The following is a 22,262-nucleotide window of genomic DNA, read 5'->3' as shown; positions in this document are numbered from 1 at the left end:
AGAACGTACATTTTAATATCATTAATACGACCTACCAAGGACATAGAGGTGACCATTGTGACAGACTCTGTTTTGTAGTGTATAAAAGATTGGCAAAATTTTCACGAAAAAGATCTTTAACCTTCCTTGTAACTGTAATACCAAGGTAAGTAAATTGATTATGAACTACTTTAAAGGGGAGCTCACGAAATGCTAATACTTGTGCTTCTTTATTAATTGGGAAAAGTTCACTCTTATGTAAATTAAGTTTATAGCCAGAAAACTGGCTAAATTGATCAATTGGAGGTAAGGATGTGGATGGATTTGAAAGAAAAAGTAATAGATCATCAGCATAAAGAGAAACTTTATGCTTAACACCCCCCCTCCAAATCCTGGTCAATTCAGGACAGCTTCGGAATGCTATCGCCAGAGGTTCTACAGCCAAATCAAAAAGAAAGGGACTTGAAGGGCATCCTTGACGGGTGCCATGTTTAAGGTTAAATAACTGGGATTGCTGAGAATTAGTCAAAACAGAGGCGGTAGGACATAGATATAGCAATTTAATCCAAGAGATAAAACTTTGACCAAGGTCAAATTTTTCTAAAACCGCAAAGAGGTAGTTCCACTTTATACGATCAAATGCTTTCTCCGCATCGAGAGAAATATCGCATTCAGGAATCCCAGTTGAAGGTGAATATAAAATATTAAATAAACGCCGTATGTTAAAAAAAGAAGACGGTTTTTAATAAAACCAGTTTGACCATCAGAAATAATAGAGGATATAACAGTTTCTAATCTATGAGCCAAAACTTTGGCCAAGATTTTAACATCAACATTAAGCAAAGAGATCAGCCTGTACGAGGAACACTCTGTTGGGTCTTTACCCTTTTTTAATAAAAGAATAATACATGCCTCATTAAATGAGGGTGGCAATTTACCATAGTTAAACGAGTCAGATAGTACTGAAAGTAACTGAGGTGAAAGAAGTGAAGAGAATGATTTATAAAATTCTACGGGGAACCCATCAGGTCCAGGAGATTTGCCTGAAGACAGTGCAGAAATTGCAAAAGATATTTCTTCTAATGATATAAGCTCATTAAGTTTTGCTTTAGAATCAGATGAAAGCGAAGGGATATTCAGAGTATTTTTAAAAAATCAACAGAAATATTCTCATTCAGAGATTCAGAGGAATAAAACCGAGAATAAAAAATTTTAAATACGTCATTGATTTCTGAGTGATTCGATGTAATATCCCCGTTCTCCTTCTGGATCTTTGTGATATGTTGTTTAGCTTTAGAACACCTCAACTGATTAACTAGAGATTTACCAGGTTTGCCACCATGAATATAAAAGTGACTCTTACTTTCAAGAAGTTGACGTTCAACAGGTTGAGTAGAGAGAAGGTCAAATTTAGTTTGAAGTTCTACATGCTTCTTATATAATTCAGGATTATTAGTTTGAGCATATAATTGATCTAATTCTTTAATCTGATTAATTAGGTCTAATCGATCTATACGGGACTTTCTATTAAGATTTGCTGTATATGAAATTATTTGACCCCTCAGATATGCTTTCATAGCATCCCAGACAATCTGGGATGACATTTCAGATGACGGATTAGTGTTTAAAAGAAAAAGTTATCTGATCCTTAATAAATTTTAGAAAATTATCATCTGATAATAAAGTCGGGTTAAAACGCCAATGTTTATTCCTCTGAGGGAGACCAGGAAAATTTAGAGACAAAGTAATTGGGGCATGATCAGAAATCAGTATACTCTGATAGTCACAAGAATGGACAAATGAAATAAGTTGATTATCAATTTAAAAATAGTCAATTCTAGTAAAGGTATGGTGAACATGTGAAAAAAAGGAATAATCTATCTCAGTAGGATAAAGGAAACGCCATATATCAGAGATATCATAATTAGAAAGAAGAGAGTGAATAGCTAAAGCAGATTTAGTAGGTGATCTAGTAACAGGGGACGATCGATCCAAATTTGGATCTAACCAGCAGTTAAAGTCGCCACCTAATATAAGAGAATATGAATTTCAATCTGGTAATGAGGAGAAAAAACGTTCAAAAAAATTAACATCGTCAGAATTGGGAGCATACAGGTTTGCTAGTACAATTTCAGTATTATATAATTTACCAGAAACAATAATAAAATGGCCATTTGTGTCAGATATCTTATTATGGAGTTCAAAAGGAATATTTGAATTAATAAGGATGGAAACCCCCCCCGGCTTTGGCTGGGAAGGATGAATGAAAATGCTGACCCACCCACTTTGACATAAGCCGAGAATTATCAAAACTACGAATATGAGTTTCTTGAAGGAAAGCAATGTCAACTTTAAGTTGCTTAATATGGGAGAAGACCTTCCTTCTTTTAACAGGATGATTCAATCCCTTTACATTCCAGCTCACAAATTTCAGTGTATTAACCATTATCAATTGTTAATACGTAAAAGGTAGTAGGCATATATAAAATCAAACATTGCAATAACAGCCTGGGAGCAAAAATATAAACATAAATCAGTAAAATCAGGACAAAAACATGTCCTGAATAACAAGGGAGAACAGAAAAAACAATAAATAGTGTTGGAACTGGAGAATCCACCCCACCCTCACAACCCAAAACTAGATGGCTACCCAAAAAAGCAGCTAGCTCTACAAAAAAATATGATACCCCAAAAATAACTTCCAGTTCCGTATCATTGGCATAGGCTCCGTAAAAATAATATAGCAAATACTAACTTATTTATGCACTGGTGAGCAAAATTACAAATAGGAACAACTTTGTCAGAAAAAATATAAAACTTAATACAAAAAAAAAACAAAAAAAAAACCTACCCGCGAGAAACTATGAAAAATTGAAAGAGAAAGATAAAAGGGGGGGGGAAGGGGGAAATTTTATAATTAAAGAGAGTACATATCAGCTGCTTTAAAAAAAAGGCAAGTCTTATACCATAAATCGACAGGGAGGCCTTCAATAAGAAACTCCAAGCCTCCGAAACAAATTAAGACCAATTGTAGTTCTCTATAGTTAAAGTTATTCAGAAGTAGAGTAAATTGCACAAGTAAAATCTAAAGTCCGCAGGGAAACATTAAATTTAGATCATCTATTTAAGAAAATCGCACCAAGTCCAGGAAGAGACTAACTAGAACCCTTAGAATCTCAGTAGTTAATGTCTGAGTTATTCAAGTAGAGTCTGAGTTCGCAAAAAAAACTTTAATTCAAGAAGTACTTATCAGCCATTTTAGAAAATCAAACTGGGTCTGAAGAAGTCAAGATGGCTGGAAGATTTCCAACAAACAACTTGGCCTCTTTCACTGATTTAAACCACTTATATTCTCCAGTAGTAAGCGTAATTCGAAGATCGGCAGGATTACGAAGAGAAGGTTTGAATCCACGATTAAAGAGCTCTTTCATAACGCCTTTGAACTCAGCACGCATCTTCAGAACCTGGGGGGCATAATCTTCCACGATACGAATGGTATTATTTCAGAAGGTCAGAGTACCTCTTCGGTGTGCCTCCATAATCAAATGTTTTTTCACCTGATATCGATGGAAACACAGGATAATTGGCCGTGGTCTAGAACCCAAAACAGCACGAGGGACATAAATCCTGTGAGCCCTTTCTAGCTTAGGTGGAGTCGGGAGAAATTCTTTCCCCAAAAATCTCACAGAGAAAAGAAGAGTAAAATTCAACGGAAGAGCCCTTTTCGGTGGCCTCTGGCAAACCGAAAATTCGCAGATTGCAGCGCCTGCTCTGATTTTCGAGATCCGCCATTTTGGAAGTAAGTTTACTGTTTTGCTCCATTAGGTTGGAGCAGAGAGTTTCTAGATGTTGAACACGGCATTCTAAATCTTCAGAGGTTAGGTCGATACAAGATAGATGTTCAGCATGGTCATCCACTCTGGCGATAATCTGATCCAATTTTGACTCCAGCTGACTGATAGAAGCTCTAAATTCAGTCTTGATATCAGTTAGAGTGTCTTGTCGATGCTGTTCCAGGATAGAGAGAATCTCGGTCGACAGAGACGTAGGAATTTATTTTTCCCGAGTTTAGTACTTTTTGTAGCCATTATAAGATAGACGTATTCGCAGGCAGATAAAAGAATGCAAATAAAATAACAAACTAAGGTTTAAAAAGGGAGACACATAGTGCGAAGATAAGAAGTATAACGGAGCAAAAGTTTGAAGCAACTAAGCAATCGCCATCTTACCGGAAGTCCGGTCAGCACTTCTTTCATGCCTCTGTAATTCCCTTTACTCTACTGTAACATCTGACTTTAGCTTCTCATCAGATTGCAAGGTGAATTATGATCACTAGTTTCTATGTGTTCCTTTACCTTAAGCTCTGTAATCAATTTTGGTTCATTGCACATCACCCAATCTAGAATAGCTGATCTTCAACCATGAGCTGTTCTAAAAAGCCATCTTGTAGGTATTCTAGAAATTACCCCTTGCGATCCAGCACCAACCTGATTTTCCCAATCCCCCTGCATATTGTAATTCCCCATGATTATTATAACATTCCTATTTTGACATGCATTTTCGATCGTTATAATTTATAGACCACATCTTTATTACTGTTTGGGGACAGTTGCAGAAAGTAGACAAAAGCTAGCTTGCTTAATATTTTAAAGCTTTCAATTTAAACTCAATTCAACCAATGTATCTTGTACTTCATTCCTTGCTTATGTTTGGATTTGTTTTTTTTTCCCCTCTCGATTTCCCCCATCAATCAGCAGGTTTAAGTCTTCTGTGTCAATGTGTGCATGATTTAAAATCAGACTTCTGGCATTTCCTTTAAAAATCCTGACCAATCTATTTTAACACTGATGAGAACTAAACTAAGGGCAGGCTATTTATTGATTTCCAGTCATCATGGTGATAAGGGAACATGAGAAAGTAAGGCAGAATTTTCAATTTGGTTTCATATGGAGAGTTTCAAAGCAAGCTCTTTTTCCAATTGAAGTAAGCCACATTTTGAAGAAAAAAATAAATGATCTGTTCACAGTAAACGCTATTCAATTGTTAATAGTTGACCTTATTGACAGGATGAAGAATCAAAGGAAACTTGTAGCACATAATAATGCTAGTATATAAAATTAACTGGTAAAGGCTCCACATTTTCACTTAACAGAAGAGCTAGGAGAAAACATTAATTTGTTTTATTTTATTTTTAATTCAATTTTGCCAAGTGCATGTTGTTGGCAAGGCCAACATTTGTAACTGTCCGAAACTACCATTATGAACCACTTTGAACTGCTGCAGTTTTTCTCGTGGAAATGCTCCTTCAATGCTGCTCGATATGGATTTCTAGAATTTAGAGCTAGTAACAAAAGAAAGTAAGAAATAGAAGCTGGGGTGAGCTATTTATTCCTTTGTACTTGCTTAGTTTTTCAGTTGGAGTTTATCTTCAGCGCAAGTTTCTGGGTCTCATTCCTTGATTGCAGCAATGATGAAGAATCATTTGAAATCTGGTTTGGATGTCCTCAGTGACTGAGCTTTGACCGTATCCAGGGTAGCTGAGTCCACAGCTTGGCTACACTTCGGTTGAAGAATTTTTTTTTTCATCTCTGTGCTTAATATGTGACTACTATTTCAGGCTTGGGCTGAAACGAACAGTCCAGTGTGTTCTTCCAGCATTTTATGTGTGTTGAAGCCAGAGAAATATCAGCTCTGATCTACTTTGTCAGGCCCGTAAGAACTCCACACATCTATCTAAATTTTAATATATATAATAAAGCCCACTGATCACAGGCATCCAGTCACAAGATGAGTCTTCTGTCGTCTCCTCTTCTCCTATTATTAAGCCAATTTTAAATCCACTTTGCCAATTTCCATTGGATATTAATGGCTCCTGCCATTAATCCCCCCCTTATCATCCCCCTGATCACACCCCCATCCCTCCTCATCCACCCCTCTCCTCTACGCCCTTTACTCTGTCCCTACTTTTGTCTACCCTCCGCTCTTCCCCTCCCATCTCCCCCTCCCCATTCCGCTCCTCTGCTGCTTCGCACCGACCCCATTCTGCTCCATCCTACCCCTTCCTCTCCCCCCTCACTTCTCACCCCTCACTTCTCACCCTCTCCCCGTCTCCACATAAATGCTTGTAGTACCCATGTATCTCTGTCAGTAATCTCAACGTGAGATAAATCGGAACAGTCTGGCTATATACAGTGGAAATCAGAGATTAACCACATTTATCTGAGTTCATCTCTAATTGCTCAGTAACTCTAAAACAATTTGAGTAATTTTATGCTCGTTTGAGATTCTTAAACAGGCTTGACTCAAAATGTTGAAGTTTTTTCTTGCTTTTACATACTTCAGCCCAGTTTGACTGAAATCCAAACTTTCCTTTCTCAATTCCAAGCCACAGATTTTTACCAACCATATACAGGTGTCCCTGTTTTTCGAATGTTCGCTTTATGTCAACTCGCTGTTACTGAAGACCTACATTAGTTACCTGTTTTCGCTAACAGAAGGTGTTTTCACTGTTACGAAAAAAGCAGCGCGCGCGCGGAGCAGCCAAGTTCCTTCCCCGGAACTATATTCTTGCTGGCATTGCTTAAACATGTGCCTGTGAGCATCTGTGCTTTATGTCGATTTATTTTGTGCAACTGTTAGCAAGATGAGTTCTAAGGTATTGGAAAAGCCTAAAAGAGCGTGTAAGGGTGTTACACTTAGTGTAAAACACTTAGCGTAATTAAGTGTTTCGATTGTGGTGAACGAAGTAAGGATATAGTGAGCAAACACGAGGAAATCTGCAGATGCTGGAAATTCAAACAACAACACACACAAAATGCTGGTGGAACACAGCAGGCCAGGCAGCATCTATAGGGAGAAGCACTGTCGACGTTTCGGGCCAAGGGGTTGAAGAGGTTTTGGCATCCCATGACCAAGAACTGACAGATGAAGAGGAAAGGATAACAATTGAAACCGCACGCAGTAGCGAACGGCCCGAAAGTGAAGTCGCCCAGGAACTGAACGTGAAGCAATTGCGTGAGATTTTCGCTGCGATTGACAACGCTGCAACGATTGCAGAAAAGTATGACTTTAATTTTGAAGGGGTACGTAGGTTTAGGGCATATTTGCAGGATGGTTTGAGTGCTCACAAAAAACTATGATAGAAAAATGCGCAAGGCTAAGCAGTCAAGCATACTGTTGTTTCTCAAGCCTTCCACATCAGCCACAGCAGACGACGAAACTTGACCTTCGACATCGAGGCAGGCAGACATAGATGGAAGCAGATGACGATGAGATGACACCCTAGTCTCCCACCACCCCAACCTCTGATGGCTCAGCCTAACACACCATCATCAGTGTGCTCACTGTCTTCCCGATTGCAGTAATTGAAACTACACTGGGTGTACATTATTTCTACTTTATATAGGCTGTGTATTTTTATGTGTTGTTTGGTAGCTTCATAGATTAAAGCTTACTGGAAAGAGTGCTTCTGCTGGGAGCGCTTGTGCCGTGTGTTTCTGCCGAGAGTGCTTCCGTGAGATTTTTGCTGCGGTGGGCAGTGCTACAATAATTGTAGAAAAGTATTCCTACATTATTTTGGCTGTGTATTTATCAGATCATTCCTGCTTTTACTGTATGTTATTGTTATTTTAGGTTTTATGTGTTATTTGACATGATTTGGTAGGTTATTTTTTGGGTCTGCGAACGCTCACAAATTTTTCCCATATAAATAAATGGTAATTGCTTCTTCACTTTACGACATTCCGGCTTACGAACCGTTTCATAGGAACACTCTACCTTTGAATAGAGGGGGAAACCTGTACTTCAATTTTGCATTGTGCTTGCTCTTCGCCAGATGTGGGTGAATACTGTCGAATGTACCAAAAATAGTTAAAATTTCTTTCCTCAGATGCTGGTAAAGAAGCAATGGTAACAGCTAGGGATTTTACTAAAACTACCGTAGATTCCGTACTACAGAGCGCACCTGATTAAAAGCCGCAGGCTCTAATTTTAGAAAGAAAATCAATTTTGTACTTGTACAAGCCGCACCGGATTTTAAGCCGCAGGTGTCCCACGTTGTAATATGAGATATTTACACAGAAAGATATTACACGTGAGGATTTTTTAACTTTTAATTAAATCCGTATGGTAACATAAACAAATACATATTGCAAATGCTTTTTTTCGAACCGTGCCTGTAACACGGCTACTTTTAAATATACATACGTATCAGTAACACACAAATTACGTTGCGTATATTTTTTTACTGAACAGTGCACGAACAACATTCCAATATCTCTTAACGACTGGTAAAAAAATATATACTGCAGCCTACCAGGAAAAGTTATTGATCGCCTTTAACTTAAAAGCAGCGTTTTCGCTCGGGTCTAATGCGCTCCCCCCACCTTTCCGTTTATCGCAAACCGGTATTTTCCCACAAGACGCGACGAAACCGGATGTGATGTCATAGCATCCCGGGATGTAGTACAGAAAACAAATATACTTAAAACACTTCTAACTTTAACTAGAAAATACTAACAAATGAATTACTAAGCGAAAATATTATAAACTAAATAACTGCCATAAAGGCAGCACAATGCTTTTCTTCGAGTGTTTTCCATGTTGATGAGGGTGAGTACAAATGACTGATTTACAATAATTTAATTGTGAAAGTGCGCTTGATTTATCGTACAATTTCATTGGACCTCTGTGAACTACTCATCAATTTTATTGGTCTACTGTTACGAGGCAAAATGTTTTTGGCGGCATGAAAAAAAGCCATGCATTAGCCGCACCGTAGTAAAGGCCGCAGTGTTCAAAGCTGTTCAAAGCGTGGGAAAAAAGTAGCGGCTTATAATCCGGCATCTACGGTAATTGACATACATCTGTCAGTGTAATTTTGTTGCTGCAGATACAGCTTATGAACAAGTTTGTATTTTGCAAAGAAACTGGAAAAGGCATTTAGTCGAGTGTCATTGCTATTCCTATTATTAGTGCTGATTTCAAATTAAAATTTACACTCAGTGGCCACTTTATTAGGTACACATGTACACCTGCTCTTTAATGCAAATATCTAATCAGCCAATCATGTGGCTGCAATTCAAAACATAAATTTATGCAGACATGGTCAAGAGGTTCAATTGTTGTTCAGGCCAGACATTAAATGGGTAAGAAATGTGATCTAAGTAACTTTGTCAGTGGAACGATTGTTCGCGCCAGATGGGATGGTTTGAGTATCTCAAACTGCTGACCCGCTGGGATTTTCACACACAACAGTCTTTAGTGTTTACAGAAAATGATGCGAAATACAAAAAAAACCCAGTAAGCAGCAGTTCTGTGGGTGAAATCTCCTTGTTAATGAGAGAGTTCAGTGGAGAAAGTCCAGGCTGGTTGAAGCTGAACTGAATTGGATCGACTTTATTTTTTTACATCCTTCACAGATATGAGGAGTAAAAATCTTTGTTACGTCTCCATCTAAATGTGCAATCATAGTAATTTATAATAATTTATAATAAATAGAACAGTCAATGTAATAAAGAGTACACTCAAATCAGTGTGAGTTCATCAGTCTGATGGCCTGGTGGAAGAAGCTGTCCCAGAGTCTGTTGGTCCTGGCTTTTATGCTGCGGTACCGCTTCCCGGATGGTAGCAGCTGGAATAGATTGTGGTTGGGATGGCTTGGGTCCCAATGATCCTTTTTACACACCTGTCCTTAAAAATGTCCTGAATCATGGGAAGTTCACAACTACAGATGCACTGGGCTATCCGCACCACTCTCTGCAGAGTCCTGCAATTGAGGGAAGTACAGTTCCCATACCAGGCAGTGATGCAGCCAGTCAGGATGCTCTCAGTTGTGCTCCTGTAGAAAGTTCCTATGATTTGAGAGCCCATATCAAACTTTCTCAACTGTCTGAGGTGAAAGAGGCACTGTTGTGCCTTTTTCACCACACAGCTGGTGTACAGGCCATGTGAGGTCCTCAGTGATGTGGGGACCTCTCGACCCCAGATCCATTAATGTCAATAGGGGTTAGCCCATCTCTATTCCTCCTGTAATCCACAACCAGCTCCTTTGTTTTTGCGACATTGAGGGAGAGGAGGTGTAGGGACAGGTGTAGCACTTAAGCTTGCATGGATAAGTACCAGGTGGGAGATCTGTGGGGAATACCCACCTGGTATTTATCCCTGCAAGTGTAAGTGCTACACCTGTCCCTACACCTCCTCTCTTACCACCATTCAGGGCCCCAAACAGTCCTCCCAGGTGAGGCAACACTTCACTTGTGAGTCTGTTGGGGTAATCTATTACATTCGGTGTACCCGGTGCGGCCTCCTCTACATCGGCGAGACCCAACGCAGATTGGGGGACCGCTTCATCGAGCACCTCCGCTCCGTCTGCCACAACAGACAGGATCTCCTGGTTGCCCTCCACTTCAACTCTGCTTCACATTCCCATTTGGATATGTCCATACATGGCCTCCTCTACTGGCATGATGAGGCCAAACTCAGGTTGGAGGAGAAACACCTCATATACCGTTTGGGTAGTCTCTAGCCCCTTGGTATGAACATCAAATTCTCCAACTTCTGGTAATTCCCTCCCTCTCCCTTCCCCCATCCCACTTTCACTCTGTCTCCTCTTCCAGCTGCCTATCACCTCTCTCATGATTCTGCCGCCTTCTACTACCCACAGTGCTTTCCCCTTACATTCCTTCTTCACCTCTCCTGCCTATCCCCTTCCTGCTTCCCCTCCCCCACCCCTTGATCTTTCCTCTGATTGGTTTTCCACCCTCCCCCTACCTTCTTTAGAGGGCCCCTGCCCCCACCTCCTTTAGTCCTGACGAAGAGTCTCAACCCGAAACGTTGACTGCTCCTTTAAACGGATGCTGCCCGACCTGCTGAGTTCATCCAGCTTGTTTGTACGTGTTTATTTGACCACAGCATCTGCAGTGTACTTTGTGTTTGCTATTGATCCAGGCTTTCTGGTTCCCTGACCGACTTCTGGGGGGGTGACATCGTCGATACACTTTTGGATGAAGCATGTGACTCCATCATGTGACTACACAGAAAGGTGACAATAACTCAACCATGCATTATGGCGGTAGTGTGCATCAAGGCAATTCTGAATGCATGGACCTTGAAGTGGATGGGCTACAGCGGCAGAAGATCACAAAAATACACTCAGTAGCCTTTACAGGGGGTACCAAATAAAGTGGCCATTGCGTGTATTTCTGTAAAGTGTTTCTTAATGTTAAATCTTAAAGGATGTACAACTAGTGTTCCACAGCCTAATATTTGAAAGTGAAGACGGTGCAAGACTCAATAATTGTTTTAGACTTGGGTGATAAATGTCTTTGACAGTGGAGAGGAAATTGCTTTTTGATTTTGTTTTGAAACTGACCTTCTTGCAAAAAATACTAGATATATTATTTTGTCATGCATTTTGGTCATATACTCCAGTTTAGAATTATACCTTGTGCCTGTGTATCAGTTTGGTTGACGAAATAAAGTTCATTAAAAAAATGGAGGTTCATGTTTGATAACTACGCTAAATACAATTTTGTTATTAAAATATAGTCTTATCTGTTTATTGTGTGCAAAATGAGTATTTTCCAATGTTGGCATAAAATGCTAATTTTCATTGACAGTTGACTTCATCAAGATGCCTTTTAATATCCCGTATTGGAAGGAGCTGTAGTGCAATGTTCCTGAAAATGCACGTATTAACTGAAATGTTTTTTAACAGAAAAAATCAACTCCACTACCACCCCCCCCAACCCCCAATGTTGAGGTTCTTCTGTCCCAGCAGAACTCCTCCTCGTGACGTTCATCATTGTGGTATACGCTGATTTTCTTTTTGCCAACATCCCCTAGAAGCTAAAAGGGTGTGCGGCAATATACTTTGTCAGTGTTCCTCCTCATGTTTTTCACTGTCACCTCAAGCATTCCTTCTGATGGAGATAACCTAAATCAGGCGTTCCCAACCTTTTTCATGCCATTGATCAATACCCTGAAGCTAGGGCTACGTAGATCCCAGTTTGGGAGCTCCTGATCTAAACAATATACGGGTTGTCTTTGAGTCGGTCATCTCTACTGCAGAACCAAGATAATTCTGTTCAGCATAGAAGTGATGGTTGTCCGTAAATGCAAACATGGAGATTGAACTCATTGCATTTACAGAAGCAAGTAAGAGAATAGGATTTACACTTAACATTGACAAAAATAATTTAATCAGCCTGCTTTTGTTTGACATCTAAAATTAAAGAATCATCATGTCACCTTCAAAACATTGCAAATCTGGGCTAGTGTTTGGGTACCTCTTATCAATGGCTGTGATTGATAATAAAATTTGCCTTTGCTTCAGCACTGCCTTCAGCTTACTTGATGAATAAAGTGTTTGAATGTTAATACTTCCAAGGCCAGCAGCTCTATCCTGCAGTGCTATCTTGGACATAGATTACCTGTAGCAGAAGTCTGTGAGGATAAAGCGAAAGCCAATTTTAATTGAGTTACAACTTATTTTATGCCATGACAGTTTCACAGTGTCAGGAGGCTGTAAAGTAGTCAGTTTCCCATTTATGCCTAAGCCTATTACCACTTTGTAAGACTTGTATCATTGCATGAATATCACCACAGTTGAGAAGTATCAACTAACTGGGTGTCGGGGTTAGCGCGACATTATTAGAGTTCAGGGCGTCGCAGTTCAGAGTTAAATCTTGGTGTCTTCTGTAAGAAAGTTTGTATGTCTTTCCTGTGAAGTGTGTGGGTTTTCTCCAGGTGCTCTGGTTTCCTCCCACAGTCCAGATATACCAGTAAGTTACAAACAAGAGAAAATCTGCAGATGCTGGAAATCTGAGCAACACACACAAAACGCTGGAGGAACTCAGCAGGTCACACAGCATGTATGGAGAAAAGTACAGTCGACGTTTTGAGCCGAAACCCAGTTAGTAGGTTGATTGATTTTGTAAATTGACCTGTGATTAGGCTAGGGTTAAGTCAGTGTGTTTCTGGGAACTGAATGGTTTGTTCTGTGCTGTATCGCCAAAGTAAAAATAAAAATAAATACTGGAGAGGTATCACTAATACTGTCTCTGTAAAATACTTAAACATTGTACACAAATATCCACGTCCTTACCAATAGTAATGAAATCCAAACTTTGCCTCTGATGGGCAGGTCACATAGCTGACACTGGCGTCAAAGCACAGATATTTAAGAGTTCATCATAGGAAGAATTTATTTCTATAAATAATCAACAATCAAGGGAAGTGGGTGGAATGAAGACCTCTAGTTTGATCATTGGGAGCACATAGCCCTGTGTAAATAGCTGCAGGAGCATACTACTGTCCAAACTACAGGCACCCTAGCCTTGTTAAGCATCATCTTCCCTCACCTCTTCTAGTGTTTGGGAGTCGGATGTTCGTCTCTTCATCCCTCTTTGAACCCTCAGAACAGGATTGAAACAAGTCATTCTCGAGCTCCAGGATCTGTCTGAGAAGGAGTTATGCTGACTGGGTTCACTAGTTTTGTATAGAGTTGTGCAGCATTGTGTCTGCAAGAGGGCTATGGCTGACTGCTGGCACATTAACTTTGAGTCTTCAGCGTTATTAGAAGCTTTTGAGGGGACAGTTATTCAGACCATTGATACTGAAAATTTCTCTAGGAATTAATGTTAAACACTACAGTGTTGATGCCATTTGAGTAAACTAGACAGCAATAAAACAGGCTTGGGTACATGGAGATCTCTCCACCCCCCCCCACCCCCCAAACGCAGTTAACTCTCTGATTAATTCATACAAAAGTAGTTAATGGTGCAATGCAATAATATTCCTTGTAAAACTTCTTCTTCTGCCAGGGACCAGATGATTTCTAGTTCTAGATGTTTCATTTCAACTATTCAAAAATTTATATTCTATAATTATTTAACTATAATTAATTTTTAGGTTAAGCAATCAATTGTGATTATTTTTGTCAGCACATGAACTGTCTTAAATAGTACCATGACATTTTGGTATTTCAGCATCTACTGAGGTCACATATACATTGCAGACTTATTTAGAACTCCGCATGATATTTAGTAATTTTATCAAAATGGTGTACGTGGATTCTTTGTCGTCAGTGAGGAATATTTGTATTTGACTGCTGGATTATTACTGATGAAATTCAACAGGATGATTTCAGCTGATGCCATATTGCACCATATTGGAGGAGAGGATGAAGTTTTTGCCAAAGGCATTACTTTATCTTTATTGAGAATGCACTGTATAGCCAGTGGTGAGTGCAGTTGTTCTTTTATTGTTATTTGCTTGTACTCTCTCAATGCACTGATGTGATGAACTGTTCTGTATTTATTGGTATTCAAAACAATTTTCACTGTATCGCATGTGACAATCATAAACTGAGTTATTTGAATTTAACTTTTCTTGCTGACTGCCAATTATGAGCGATTAACAGTTGACCAAATGAGAGCAGCAGAATGCTGAGCGATTGCAAGAACTTGGCTATTCCTTTGTATTGCAAGTTATCTCTTAGAAAGGCATGGGTGATCTTTTTAAGGACTTAACACTGGACAAGATGAATATAGAAGCAGGCATAGAGAAAATATACTTGAGCGTATTCTGCTATTGACTGAGCTTGTTGATCTGCAAATATGATTTTTAAATTCCCCCTTAAAGATGTATATAGTGAAGACATTCCTGGTTGAAATCCTGAAGGAACCCTCAGTCTGATACATTGTCTTATCATTTGGGTAGCAAAGTGGCTCAGTAGTTTGAGCTATTGTATTATTGACCTAGGTTTAGCCTGTGCGTGCATGTGTGTGGCAGGTAGGAAAATTGATGTGAGTTGATTGGCACATTAGAGAGAAAAGATAATAGCGAAGTGAATAAGGGAATGATATCAATGGAGATGATTTGACGATAGGCTGAATAGCTGCCTTTTATGTCATGGAGAATATGAGGCTGTGAAGCATGTTAGATCATGGCTCATCTGTGACCTTAATCCAGATAATCCTTCATATTCTGATGTTCCCTAATATCTTTTGATGACAATTTATAAATATCTGTTGCTATTTTATAAAACTGTCATTCTATTTGGAATTGCCTGTCTCAAAATAACGTCTTTAATAAATGAAACAGCTTGGCATCTTTTCATGTCAAATATTGTAATTCATTACTTATTTTGTCGAGGGACTGGGGAAGGCTGTAATACTGCCTACTTTTATCACTAGAGAAATTATATTGAAGTATTGAAAGAACTTTTATAAGTTTATATGGATCCATATTAATCACTTCCCATCGTGATCAATAGCAATCACTTTCTTCATGGGCTGTTTCTTGATTTTCCTCATGCAAACTGCACATGCATTAAAAATGAGAGTTGACAAAAATTTAACACGAGGAAATCTACAGATGCTGGAAATTCAAACAACAATACACACAAAATGCTGGTAGAACACAGCAGGCTAGGCAGCATCTACAGGGAGAAGTGACGTCGACGTTTCGGGCCGAGACCCTTCGTCAGGACTAACCGAAAGGAAAGATAGTAAGAGGTTTGAAAGTAGAGGGGGGAGGGGGAAATGCGAAATGATAGGAGTAGACCGGAGGGGGTGGGATGAAGCTAAGAGCTGGTCTACTCCTATCATTTCGCATTTCCCCATCCCCCCATACCTTTCAAACCTCTTACTATCTTTCCTTTCGGTTAGTCCTGATGAAGGGTGTCGGCCCGAAACGTCGACGTCGCTTCTCCCTATAGATGCTGCCTAGCCTGCTGTGTTCTACCAGCATTTTGGTGTGTGTTGTTGACAAAAATTTGTTGTTTTATTGTCATTTTTTCACATAAATTTTGAGAGTGAATTTTATTGAGTTCCTTAAATTTTTGGGAATAGTTTTGTGAATTCTTCAAAGATGAATTTCTGATGCCTCAGTAGCTATAATGCAGGGGTTGCCTGTAAGCATTTATTGATTATTATGATGTCTTCACCAAATACTGAAGTAGAAAAGAGCTTTCATGCAGCTTCGATCTAATGACAGGTATCAATTGTACACTTGTTTGGGAACCATTCAATTAATAATGTAGGAATTTGTGTAATTGTAATGAAACAAACTTGCTTCATTTTAATATACTAATGGGTGGGACAATTATTCAATTTATTTCAAGTGAGAAATTTTGTTACCACATCTCCTTAATTTTTGTGCATTTTTGCACTTTGGTCATTTGGGTCATTAACAAAAATATGTTTCATAATTTAAATTATGAAGACTTAATCATTCAATGTCTGAGCTCAACTTGGTAGAATACTGCACAGGTCTAGGGCTGGCAGGTGTAAGGTTTAGATGGAATCTAGTTGTATCTGTAACTCTTGCTTCGGCTAGTAGTTTAATATAGAGGGTGATGACCCCTGGCCCGGCCAAACTTAAGAAATCTCGTTTTGTTAGATGGTGCGCGATGTGTCCCGTTACAAATCAGTACCCCGAAATTACTAACAGTACACAATATGCGATTAAACAATTAAGCTTTATAATTCTTACTTTGACTATATGGTTAGTAAAGAAACAAAAAAAAGAAAAGAAGGCCCAATCTTATTAAACAGTATGTTGCGCAAAGTTGGAGTTCACTGATAAGCCGATCGTTGCTGCCCTTCGGACCCTCGCTCCAAGTCCACCCCGTCTGGCGGTCTACCAACTCTCTCCATTTGTGTCTTCTCTCCTCATCTCTCCCCGGCAAAAGACTGCGGAAATCTCTCTTCCAGCTCACAAGAAAGAACAACAGCATTCCAAACCCCATTATCTCTAGTCATAACCCAAACATTGCTGCTACAGAGAAACCATTACATTATCATTGAAACCTTACAGCATGTTACACAGCAGTGAAACCCCACAGCATGTTACATATCATTTTAAATGGTTTAAAATATTAGCTTTCTCATTCATCTCAAATTTAATTTAATGTATTTCTTAATAAAGATGAATAAATTTTGAATATTAATGAAATTGGTTATTGCAGAAAGGTGGCATTAAGGTATGCCATTAAATTTTGAATATCAAAAGAACTGAGGGATATGGGTTCATGCAGGGAAGTTGAGCTAAGGTGAGATATTAAATCAGTGAGTTGTTTTGTTATGCCTCCCCTCACGCTGTGAAAGGGGCCAACTCTTTTTCCCTTTGTTAGGGAGCAAGACAGCCTGTGGCATGCTGAGTTGTTGGGTGTACAATTAGTTTTTGTTGTACATGTTTGTTGATCATGGCCCTTATTGGAAGCCTTGCTATTGCCAGCCTGGTGGGTGGAGGGTGCTGCTGCTTTATTGTGGAAGGGGGTAGGTGTTGTTGCTTTGCTGCTTGTGCGTGGGAGAGGGGAGTAGGGGTACTTGGAGTTCTAATGTTTTTACTGTCACTCATTCTTTGGGGCACTTTTCTGTTCTTTTTTTGGATATTTGTGAAGAAAAAAGAATTTCAGGATGTAGTATACATTTCTCTGATATTGACTAACTATTGAACTATTGATATTATGATCTTATTGAAGGGTAGGGAAGTTGTAAAGTGTACTTCTGATTGCCTGATCCAAATTCTTAAGTTCTTACAGAATTGGTATTTTTGCCTTATACAGGTGTCCCCCACTTTACGAATGTTTGCTTTACACCACTTTGGCTTAAGAAAGGTTTCATAGGAATGCTCTACCTTTGTAAGGGGGGGGGGGGGAGGAGAGACACCTGTATACATTGTGCAGCATCTTTCCTGCTCAATTGACTAAGTATTGGAAGGAATGTTTAGAACAATATCCATTCTTTAGACTTGTTCTTCTTCTCATATTCATTAAGTGACACTAAGTTGTATATACATGAGCCTGTAAAGGGTGCAGTGTCCTTGGGTGTTATAGCAGTGTATATTTTACCAGAAAGATTTAGAGAGAGAATGGTTGTAGTCTGGGAAGATTTTAGAGAGAGAATTAAAAAATTGTATCCTAGAAAACTGAAGGTATAGCTTATAATGGTGAGTATTATAAGTTGGTGCATGTGGTGAGAAGTCATGGAGCATCCTATCTATACTGTATATTTATCAAAATGTATTTTAAATGTTGTTAATATATTTGTGTCAATCACTACTACTGGCAGTTTGTTGTATTTACATACCACCCTCAGGTTCCTGTTCAATCTCTCTTTTCTCACATGAAACCTATGCTCTCTATTTTTTTTATTCCCTAACCTTGGACACACTATCCCTGCCCCTCACAGTTCAGAATTAGGCCATTCGGCCTGTCGAGTCTGCTCTGCCATTCAATCATGGGCTGATCCAATTCTTCTAGTTATCCCCACTCTTCTGCCTTCTCCCCTTACCCTTTGATGCCCTGGCTAATCAAGAACCTATCTATCTCTGCCTTAATTGTACCCAATGGCTTGGCCTCCACAGTCGCTCATGGCAACAAATACCAAAGATTACCACCCTCTGACTAAAGTAATTTGTCTGCATCTCTGTTCTAAATGGACGTCCTTCAATCCTGAAGTTGTGCCCTCTTGTCCTAGACTCCCCTACCATGGGAAATAACTTTGCCATATGTCATCTGTTCAGGTCTTTTAACATTTGGAATGCTTCTATGAGATCCTCCCTTATTCTTCTGAACTCCAGAGAATACAGCCCAAGAGCTGCCAGATGTTTCTTATGTGGTAACCCTTTCATCCCTCATTCTCCTATGCTTCAATGAAACAAATCCCAACTTGTTCAACCTCTGTCCATTACTCTTCCTCATAATGCATTTCTGTATATTGACCAGATTTTGCAAAGCTTTGGTAACTTTCCTCTGGGTTAAATGCTTGAGATTTCTTTTCCCTCTTAGCTTAAATTGACAGGATGTCCAAACTTCTGCCATTCCTTCATGTCTGATCATCTTAGGCTGACAATGTTAATGTGGTTTTATCAAATGTGAAATACAATTGAAAAGTTAAACTGCAGCACTTTCAGTTTATAAACAGGGTTCTGTAAAATGATTTATAGTTGATACTATAGATTCAAATATAGCAGCAACTAAAGCTCTGGTTTCAAATATTAAAATACATCTCTCAATTAAGGTCAAGATTAAAATAAAACTTGCTTTGTTTTCATCCTGTAACACATTGGTATTAACTAAGGATAGCTCTTTGTGGAGCCTCATACTGATGATTTTCCAGAATGTGATGATTGGCATGCTGGTAAGCATGTTGATTTTTGTGATTGCTGATAAGCAAGCTGTGTGCCAGTAATGGGCTATACAGGATTCTGATTTCTTGAATGCTCTTGTCAATGCTCTCTGTCTGTACAACTTATTTTTGTGGCATCTTATCATTTTTCTGGTAAGGCTAATGAGACATATCAAAAATATTGATGGTTTTGATCTAAACTTTTTGCTCAATAAATAAGCACATTACAAATTCTGTATTCATTGTGAATACCATGTAGAAATGTACCATTTCAGAGTAGAAAGCTAGAAATATAATGTCCCTTACTGCAACAATCATGTTGCATTCCTGAGCATTTAGTCACACATCTTACAAAATGAAATTAGAACTTGTCTTCTGGAAGAATCTTTCCATATTGTGTCGAGCATTTGGTCCATAATGACAGATGGGAGGAAGCTTTTTAACTTAACAACAGTTTTATTGTGATATACACATGACCCGGAGAATGAACCCAAACAGTCTCACACAGACGGGGGAGGTGACCATCACACACCCTGGTTACAGTTAGGGTGACCCACAAATACACAAGCAAATAACTGTATAACCCAAGCTAAAATGTAACAATAAATGATCTGGAACTTCCCACCATAATCCAACAAAAACATTTTAACCTAAGAGCAATAAACAGTACTGGTCATTAGAAATGCAGGGATAGGCTGTCGACCATGCCCCCACCCAGAAAGTAACAATATTTTTTAATGAATCTGCGTGAAACTTAAGTAATATCTGAGTTGAGTGCAGAAACAAATGTTTCTTTCGTTTTTGTTTGTGATGTTTGTTCATACACTGTAACTTTGCACAGTGCAATTTGATGCTACAGATGCTATCAATTTAAACTTGTGAGATTCAAAAAAACCTTGGCATCAGAAACAAAGGTCGATTTGGAAGATGCTTAGTAAATTTGCCTCAGAAAACATTTAACTTGCATGTAAACCTTTGTAATAAAGCTCTGCAATTCAATTTCATTCCAGGTGAGCAAACTGCATACATTTTTAAGTAAGTTTTCTTTCTTGTAATTCTTTTATTTTGGTTGAAGCAGTTATACCACAGATAGCTGGCTGGTGGTGCAGTGGCACTCACACTGGACTTCGAGGTGAGTGGTCCCAGGTTCAAATCCCATCAGTTCCTTGTACGATTTCTACCTGTGCTGGGTTGTGCGTTGAGCTAGCAACTTGGCCTCATAAAACAAAAGGAGACAAATGCTAACGAAATGGCAAGGTTGAAGTCCGATGCACTACAAGGCGTGGAGAAGAACAAGAAGTTGTACCATAGAGAACATATTGAGTTTTGAATTGAAGTATTGGAATTGATCAATTTAAAGATTCTAAAATAATGATTATCAAAGGTATTATGCAGTTTAAAGTATGATTAATCTTGGTGAACATTATATAAATGTCCATATGGCTTAATTCATTCTAACTGAAGTTTACTGAAGTGGAAATGTTAAAATCAAAGATTCTTCAAATTTGATGGTTTGAAGAATGTTCAGTTCTCTGCTCTGATTGATTTATCTCACTTTCCATATTTCAAAAGGTTTGTAACTGTATTAAATTTTTTCCCCAGTTGGGTCGAAAGCTTTGGAAATGAAGGTTTGGGTCAGCTGTTGGATGTCCTGGAGAAATTGCTTGATAAAAAGCAGTGAGTACGAGTTTTAAAGTTACATTTTCTTATCTGATAATGTGCACATTGTGATTGTATTTGCTTTCTCAACTGCAATATTTTTTTATTTTCTGCTTCTGACAGTAAAGAAAAAAATGACTTCAAGAGTCAACATAAAGTGATTCAGTGTTTGAGGGCATTCATGAACAATAAGGTAACTGAATTATTCACAAGTTTTGTTGCCCTGACTTTTGAGCTAATGTTAGATTTTCCATATGTAATAACTCATATTTTCCAGATCTTTGTTGTAGAGTAATGCTTTTGCCTTTTAAAGGCTTTCAAGTTCAATATTGGCCTTTTGAACTTGATTATATGAAATAATCATCGTCCATTGAAGAGGAACTGAAAGCAAAAGGCTGTTGGAGGAACCCAACAGTCAAGCAGCCTCTGTAAAGGCAAAAGAAAATAGTGTTTTCAGTTGCAGCCCTGCATCAGAATTGAGAGTTTAGAGGGGAGATAGCTAGTGTGAAGAAGTGAGAGCAGGGGGATGGGGGATGAGATGAGGCAGTTGATCGGCAAATGGAAACATTTGGGCTAAGGGGTAGGGTGGAGTCAGGAGACTGGCTGGTAGTGGAGACGGTAAAGAAATAGAAAACGAGGGATGGAGCCATGTGGAGGGAAGAGAGGGTGGAAGTAGAGATGGATGCTAGAAGATGATAACTGGAAGCAAGAGACTACAGACAAGGAAGGTGATAAGCAAAGCTATATATGGCAGAGATGATGGGCAGATGGAAAAGGAATGGGGAGGGGAACATGGAGTGGGTAGTTCGGGAATGAGAAGTGGAGAAAAATGAGAACAGGGAGCATGGGTTACCTGGGGAACGGGGGGGGGGGAATGAAGTAAGAAGCTGGGAGGTGATGGATAGAAAAGGTAAACAGTTGGAGGAGAAGGAATCTGATAGGAGAGGAGAGTAAAACATAGGAGAGAAGGAAGAGGGAAGGGCACCAGCGGGAGATAATAGGCAGATGAGGAGAAGTCACAAGTCACCTATCTCCTCCCAGCTTCTTACTTCATCTGTGCTCCCCCATCCATCTGGCTTCACTATCACCTTTCAGCTTGTACTCCTTCCCCTCCCCGCACCTTATTCTGACTTCTTCCTCCACCTTTTCCAGTCCTGATGAAGGGTCTCAGCCTGAAACATCAACTGTTTATTCATTTCCATAGATGCTGCTTGATCTGCTGAGTTCAGTTTTCAGTGATACTTCGTAGGCTGTTTAGCTTGATCCTCCTTGTTTCTAATTTAATTTGTAATTTACAGCAATTACAGGAAATACTGAAAATATGATAGTCATAGTGAATAATTCTAATCTTTATAATTTATCTTCCTGTATAATTATGTACAGTAATTGAAGCTGATGCTTATACAATAATAGCAGAATCTTGAACTTAGCACAAAATAACTTTCAGCACTTTGAGAAAATAATGGTATTTATTTAGTATTGATCACA

General features: G+C 39.0%; 1 protein-coding gene across 1 annotated transcript in view; it reads left to right on the top strand.

The window, feature by feature from the left end:
- LOC140726616 (protein diaphanous homolog 3-like) overlaps window positions 1-22,262 on the top strand; it is a 567,224-nt gene that overhangs the window by 126,783 nt on the left and 418,179 nt on the right. The window contains exons 6-7 of the mRNA XM_073043216.1: window positions 20,718-20,792; window positions 20,898-20,967. Coding sequence (XP_072899317.1) covers window positions 20,718-20,792; window positions 20,898-20,967 — 145 coding nt within the window. The remainder of the gene's footprint in view (window positions 1-20,717; window positions 20,793-20,897; window positions 20,968-22,262) is intronic.

The sequence above is a fragment of the Hemitrygon akajei genome, chromosome 4, assembly GCF_048418815.1.
Source record: "Hemitrygon akajei chromosome 4, sHemAka1.3, whole genome shotgun sequence".
Classification (NCBI taxonomy): Eukaryota; Metazoa; Chordata; class Chondrichthyes; order Myliobatiformes; family Dasyatidae; genus Hemitrygon; species Hemitrygon akajei.
This window is presented reverse-complemented; position numbering and strand designations above follow the sequence as displayed.